At 46.4% G+C, this 7500-nt stretch overlaps 1 protein-coding gene across 1 annotated transcript in view; it reads right to left on the bottom strand.

The window, feature by feature from the left end:
- Window positions 1–6723, bottom strand: part of LOC311248212 (phosphatidate phosphatase LPIN1-like) — a gene marked incomplete at both ends in the record, with an annotated part of 20553 nt that extends 13830 nt beyond the window's left edge. The window contains one exon of the mRNA XM_084339135.1: window positions 6628–6723. Coding sequence (XP_084195261.1) covers window positions 6628–6723 — 96 coding nt within the window. The remainder of the gene's footprint in view (window positions 1–6627) is intronic.
- Between the last annotated feature and the right edge of the window lie 777 nt (window positions 6724–7500).

The raw sequence follows: 7500 nt of genomic DNA, 5'->3' as shown, positions 1-7500 counted from the left end.
TTTCGCAACAACTGCTCCGTGCTGACTACACGCTGTTGTCGACTCGTTTTTTTGCGTATCTCCAAACGCAAACACAATTTTGCGTTTCAGCCGTATCCACAAAAAAACGCCAAAAAACGCATTTCTGTGTAGATAGGACATGAAACGTCGTCAAAAACGTATAAAAAAACGCCAGGAATACACTAGTCTAACCATAGCCTAACTTTGGTGTAGACTAATGGGGATCCACAATAAAACAATAAAACAATAAACCCGCAGCAGCCAGTCTGTGTAATTTATGTGTCTATATAAGCCGTGGAGGAGGGAACAGTAGTTCTATAAATAGCCCTTGTGGTTTTCCATTCAGTAGAAGGTACAACTATCTTAAAATAGGAATAAGAAACTATAGGGCTGTCACTAACGATTATTTTGTTATCGATTAATCTGTTGATTATTTGATCGATTAGTCGATTAATCTAAACCATTAATTTACCAGAAAAATCAACAATTGATTATATTTGCAATTGAATATTTCAAAATGTTTAATGAGTATCCTCATCCTCTTTAGCTTTGAACGTCTGCCATTTCCACCGCAAAAGGCACATACAATTAACAATACGATGCGTCGATCATGAATATGCAAATCAGCTAAATGTCATCGTCGACCTCGTCGGCTAGGGCAACGAATCGTGACAGCCCTATAAGAAACAGAAGAGGGTCAACACAAGCATCTACAGTCCAGGGTTCGCACAAGGTCCTTGAAGTGCTTGAAATGCTTGCATTTTGACAAAAAAAAGTCAAGGCCTGGAATTCCTTGAAAACAGCCAAGGTGCTTAAAAGGTCCTTGGAATTCAAATCAACCATTTGCATTGAAAGTTCTGTTCATCCATGATAAAATAATTCTGAATCAAGAAATACGTTTTTTTTTTATCTAAAGTGTAACTAATTGTCAGAAATTGGTTTTAAGCCATAAATATTCGATCCGATTATTTTTCAAAAAAAAAAACGGCATTTAAAAGTGAATTGTATCCTTTTAAATGCCATTTTAAAATAAAAAAGAATGCTTGGGAAAGTACTTGAAAGTCCTTGAATTTCATTTTGCAATGTCTGTGGGAACCCTGACATTCTAACAGCAACTAGCTACTAGTTCTCCTACAGAAACACAAAGGAGAGACGACTCCAAACACTCAAGCAGACAGACACAACAGCGGCCAAATGAGAAGACTATTATCAATAGTACACAACCATTATTAATAGTACAGCATCATTGTCAATATAGTACACAACCATTATCAATAGTAGAGTGTGTAGTAGTGTGGTCTATGTGTCTTGTGTAGTAGTAGTGTGTAGTAGTGTGACCTTAGTGAGCCAATGTGTCTAACTGGTGTCCAGTTACACTGTCTGCCCTAATGATTTGTTTCCACAACAGTATTTCATGTTCCCTGACTATTACCCTTTCCAATACACACACACACACCACACACACACACACACACACACGCACGCACGCAGAGACGTTCGGATGAGACGCTAAACCGAGGTCCTGACTGAATTCGGTCGTTAAAGAACCCAGGGCGCCTATCGTAAAGAGTAGGGGGTTCCCCGACGTTCCTGGCCAAATTCCCAATCAGGTCTCTGACATCAAGGCCACCTAATCATCCCTCCCCCTTAATTGGCTGATATCAATCCCTGTCCCCTGAGCCGTTCAGCCATTGTGTAGTGTGATGTGTGCCGGGTGCCAGTGTATGGTAGTCAGTGTGTAGTGTGATGTGTGCCGGGTGCCAGTGTATGGTAGTCATTGTGTAGTGTGATGTGTGCCGGGTGCCAGTGTATGGTAGTCATTGTGTAGTGTGATGTGTGCCTGGTGCCAGTGTATGGTAGTCATTGTGTAGTGTGATGTGTGCCTGGTGCCAGTGTATGGTAGTCATTGTGTAGTGTGATGTGTGCCTGGTGCCAGTGTATGGTAGTCAGTGTGTAGTGTGATGTGTGCCGGGTGCCAGTGTATGGTAGTCATTGTGTAGTGTGATGTGTGCCTGGTGCCAGTGTATGCAGGGAGCGAAATTAACTTTTTGACTCACCGGCCAGTGGCGGGTAGATGGGAAGAGTCTACCCGCCAAGCATATTTCTTACCTGCCAAATTTTTTTTGATTAAAAATATATATATATATATTTTATATAAAAAAAATTTTTTAAATAAAATATATATTATATAATCATACTTGTAGTTGTATTATCTGCGAGACATCGCCACCACGCAATAAGTCAAAATGCTTGCTATCTGCAAACAGCTCCACTGTCTGTGTGTATACTTGAGTAGCCTCCAGCTCCAGCAAGGATTCTCCGGCCCTGCAGCTAGACCCTATATTCAGCTAGACCCTACATTCAGCATGCAAGGATTCTCCGGCGATGCAGCTGGACCTATTTATAACGTTACCGTTCTTTTGTCAAATCACATTCAACATGCCCTCAGCTAGAATACGCATTCAATCAATGTTATAAGACATTGATATCGGAGCTATCTGTAGCTACTGCTAGCCCGGTAGATAACGTTAAGACAATTTAGTTTACTGGGACAGATGGATCAGCGTGAGCTAGCTAAGCTAGCTAACGAGGGACCGGAGGTATTATGCACTCGAGTAGACTATTGCTGGAGCATTTGTTGATATCAGCAGCTATCAGTAGCTAGCCAGCTAGATACCGTTAGACAATGCCTCGTCATGTATTAAACTAAAAGTGAATAGTTGACTGGGTCATTGTTTAAACAGTAACGTTAGCTCTTGGAGGTCCGATATAGACTATCATTTGGCTTGTTTACTTCCATCTGCTCTAGCTTCCGATTGGTCATTTGCTTTTTTTCTCATGAAACCAGTTACGTCACTCTACTGTGATTGGACCGTTGACTTGAGTGCGATGTGGGACTTGTAGTTTTTTAACGATCTCGCGGCGGAGAAAAAAAAGACGAGCGGCTATAATCTGTACTCGCACAAGAGTATCGTTATGAAGTTATGAACTACACGTCTACACGCCACACGGCGGGCAGCCCTCTAAGGGTCATGCGCCAAAGGTAAAAACAGCCCGCCCCTGGCGGGCGGCGGGCTTTAGTTTCGGTCCCTGAGTGTATGGTAGTCATTGTGTAGTGTGATGTGTGCCTGGTGCCAGTGGTAGTCATTGTGTAGTGTGATGTGTGCCTGGTGCCAGTGTATGGTAGTCATTGTGTAGTGTGATGTGTGCCTGGTGCCAGTGTATGGTAGTCAGTGTGTAGTGTGATGTGTGCCTGGTGCCAGTGTATGGTAGTCATTGTGTAGTGTGATGTGTGCCGGGTGCCAGTGTATGGTAGTCAGTGTGTAGTGTGATGTGTGCCGGGTGCCAGTGTATGGTAGTCATTGTGTAGTGTGATGTGTGCCTGGTGCCAGTGTATGGTAGTCATTGTGTAGTGTGATGTGTGCCTGGTGCCAGTGTATGGTAGTCATTGTGTAGTGTGATGTGTGCCTGGTGCCAGTGTATGGTAGTCATGGTGTAGTGTGATGTGTGCCTGGTGCCAGTGTATGGTAGTCATTGTGTAGTGTGATGTGTGCCTGGTGCCAGTGTATGGTAGTCATTGTGTAGTGTGATGTGTGCCTGGTGCCAGTGTATGGTAGTCAGTGTGTAGTGTGATGTGTGCCTGGTGCCAGTGTATGGTAGTCATTGTGTAGTGTGATGTGTGCCTGGTGCCAGTGTATGGCAGCCATTGAGCCTGCGTAGCCCAAGGTTGGGTGCTACCAGTGGTGGTGAAGGAGGCAATTTTCCTAACGAACCCTACATTGTAAACCTAGATAGCCATCATAGACAAGAAGGGTGGCACGGAGGCAGATGTCAGAGCAAGAATCAGCGAGGCAAGGGCCTCATACATCCAACTAAAGAACATCTGGAGCTCCAAGGTAATCAGTCAGCAGACAAAGATCAGACTCTTCAAATCCAACATCAAGCCAGTACTCCTATACGGATCAGAGACGTGGAGGACAACCAAGATCACAATGACTAGAGTGCAGTCATTCATCAACAGATGCCTGAGGCAGATCCTGAACATCCACTGGCCAGATACCATCAGCAACACGATCTCTGGCAGAGAACGGGCGAACAACCAGTGGAAGAACAAATCAAGAGAAGAAAGTGGGGATGTAACAACTGACCATGATTATATATGTTATATGACAGTAACTCACCAGTGTCTTATCTGTTATATTATGTTATATATGTTATCTGTTATATTATGATGTTATCTGGTTATATATGTAAGGGATAATGTATAGCTACGAGGTCATTGTCGCAAATAATTGACCGACACTGCGTCTCTAAACGCAGTGAAGGTAAATTATTTTGCGACAATGACCGAGTATAGCTATACATTATCCCGCTTATTACAGGGCTAACTTACTAACAATATACGTAATTCATTTTACACCATCGACAAGACGAGATCAAATGCAGACGCGGTTGTTCTGTTGCTCCTCTGGCGTTGGAGGAAATATCACAATGGGCTTGATTACACCTGATCAGTGCAGCTGTGCATATGGTGAAGCTGAGTCTATTTAGGTTTGAATCTCGCAGTGTCAACGTATACATTATCCTGCTTATTACAGGGCTAACTTACCAACAATATAATACATTTTACACCATCGACAAGACGAGATCAAATGCATGGTGTACTGTCGAGACCTGCCTCGGACAGGCGCTGCACAGCTGTGCTCAGCAGGCTGTGCATGGTATAACGCTGCGAGAGTCCGGCTGCGAGGCTATCTTTCCCCTTGACAGCTGGGAGGGGGCTGTCAAGGTGGGTTTCGTGCCCCTCTGGCATCCCTGTATACGTCCCGGTCCGCCGGGCCCAGGTCTGCCGGGCCCAGGTCTGGACTCGTTCTCGTCGACCTGTTGGCCTGGGTTAACCCCTTCTTGAGAACTGAGACACTCGTACTGCTGTATAGCCAGTGTATACCTGCAGTTGTGTTTTGGAGTTTTTTTCTTGGGGGGGTTATAGGAACAACCGCCTCCTGTTAGGTGGTGGTTGGTTCCAGGTGTGTTGGTAGCGGAGTCGACTCTCGGGTTAGGCTGGGCTTGACCCCGTCTGCCTGCGAGTGTGCCCCCGCACCTTTCATGACGTCTGCCAATCATGTCAGCCTTCTCTGCCTCGGCCCCGCTAGAGGGTGTTTTTTTTGTGTGGAGGCTGCGACATGGTGCACAGAATACCGAACGCCCCTTCCGCCGGGGTGCTGTTTTCAGCAGACCCCTTAGGCGCCTGTCTAGTCCGCAGTGCTCCAGGCACAGGTCGAGTCCTTCTGGCCTGTTGCCTGGATTGAGGGATCAACCTCTTTGGGGGTTGTCTCCCCGGTGCGCTGCCTGGTCCCCCTGTGGGGGTCTAGCCTCTTGAGGGCTTCAGGGCGGCGTGCTGTAGGGGGGAAGGGCCTGCTCTTGGATGGGCCCTGTCCGATACGCTGGCGATGGTGTCACTAGTGACCGCCTGGTGGGGTCTCGATGCTGCGGCGTCGTTGGCCTCATCAGGCCCCCTTTTTCCGGGGGGTCCTGACCCTTCCTTGGGCTGGGTCCTCCTTTGCGCTCCGCTGCTACGGCCTTGCCACGGGTTGGGTTCTTGACCTTGACCCCGTGATATTAGGGGTTGTAACGTTTTTTTTCCCTTCCCGTTCGTTCCCTAGTGGCATGTGGGTTGCGCGCCTGTGTAGTCGTGGGTTCTTCTGTGGGAAGGTAAGTCCCACGGTCTGCTCACCCTGTGCGATTCCCTCCCGTCCTCCACTAGGGGGGTCCGGGGGCTCGAGTCCTCCCCGGTTTTGATGGTTGTGGGGTGCCTCAGCGGGTACATTTGTCGAGCTTCCGCTCTGCTCAGCTCCTGTGTTCCACTAGAGCGCAGAGCGTAAGCTATACGATATATAACATACGGTTATCCTATAACCATAGTTATATGAGTATAGCGAGCGCTCTGCTCTGACTCACTGAGGACCCCGTGGTCTTCGCCTTCGGTGGTGAAAGACTTGGGAAGGAGCTGTTAGTATGGCCACACCCCCGCTTATGTAGAGGAGCGGATGGGGGTGTGGCCAGGCGGATGGGTGTGTACATGTGAAGAATGTATTCAGTATAGGGATGTCCGATATTATCGGCCTACCGATATTATCGGCCGAAATCGGCATTAAAATGTGATATCGGAAAATATCGGTATCGGTTTTCAATTTTATTTTTTTTACATTTCTATAACCTTTATTTACCCAGGCAAGCAAGTAAGAACAAATTCTGATTTTATTTATTGTCAAAAGTATGCATAATGTTGTGTTAATTCCACAACAAGAGATATGTAATGTTAATTACCTGAAATTATTCCATTTTTTGGGGGGGGAAACCCTGCATATATCGGTATCGGTTGATATCGGTTGATATCGGTATCGGAAATTAAGAGTTTGACAATATCGGTATATCGGTATCGGTAAAAAAGCCAATATCGAGCATCCCTAATTCAGTATTAGACTGGCTATGGGATGTGTTCCACTTGAGCGCAGAGCGCTCGCTATACTCATATAACTATGGTTATAGGATAACCGTATGTTATATGGTATATATGTTATCTGTTATATATGTATATATGTTGTGTTATATGTTATAGTAACTCACCAGTGTCTTATCCGTCTCCTTAACAAAGAAAGCTTCTCCATTTTCTCCCAGCTTCATGTGCAAACTGACCGGCTCCCCGTTGATCTCCATGTCCACCTGGGATGCAGAAAAAACACATTAATAATAATAAAGATAATAATAACAACAATAATAATAATAATAATAATAATAATAATAATAATAATAATAATAATAATAATAATAATAATAATAATAATAATAATAATAATAATAATAATAATAATAATAATAATAATAATAACAAACCCAACCTCCATATCCTCTCTGCCTCTCTCTGCCCTCTCTGTCTCCTCTGCCCTCTCTGCCCTCTCTGCCCTCTCTCCTTTCTGCCCTCTCTGCCCTCTCTGCCCCTCTCCTCTCTGACCCTCTCCCCTCTCCTCTCCTCTCTCCCCTCTCTGCCCTCTCCTCTCCTCTCCTCTCCTCTCCTCTCCTCTCCTCTCCTCTCTGCCCCTCTCCTCTCCTCTCCTCTCCTCTCCTCTCCTCTCCTCTCCTCTCCTCTCCTCTCTGCCCCTCTCCCCTCTCCTCTCCTCTCCTCTCCTCTCCTCTCCTCTCCTCTCCTCTCCTCTCCTCTCTGCCCCTCTCCCCTCTCCTCTCCTCTCCTCTCCTCTCCTCTCCTCTCCTCTCCTCTCCTCTCCTCTCCTCTCCTCTCTGCCCCTCTCCTCTCTCCTCTCCTCTCCTCTCCTCTCCTCTCCTCTCTGCCCCTCTCCTCTCTGCCCTCTCCTCTCTGCCCTCTCCTCTCTGCCCCTCTCCTCTCTGCCCTCCCTCTCTGCCCTCTCTCTCTGCCCCTCTCCTCTCTGCCCCTCTCCTCTCTGCCTCTCCTCTCTGCCCTCTCCTCTCCCCTCTCCTCTGCCT

This window comes from Notolepis coatsorum (genome assembly GCF_963971535.1).
Source record: "Notolepis coatsorum genome assembly, contig: SCAFFOLD_2605, whole genome shotgun sequence".
Lineage (NCBI taxonomy): Eukaryota > Metazoa > Chordata > Actinopteri > Aulopiformes > Paralepididae > Notolepis > Notolepis coatsorum.
Note: the sequence above shows the minus strand (reverse complement) of the source record. Positions and strands in the feature narration are given on the sequence as shown.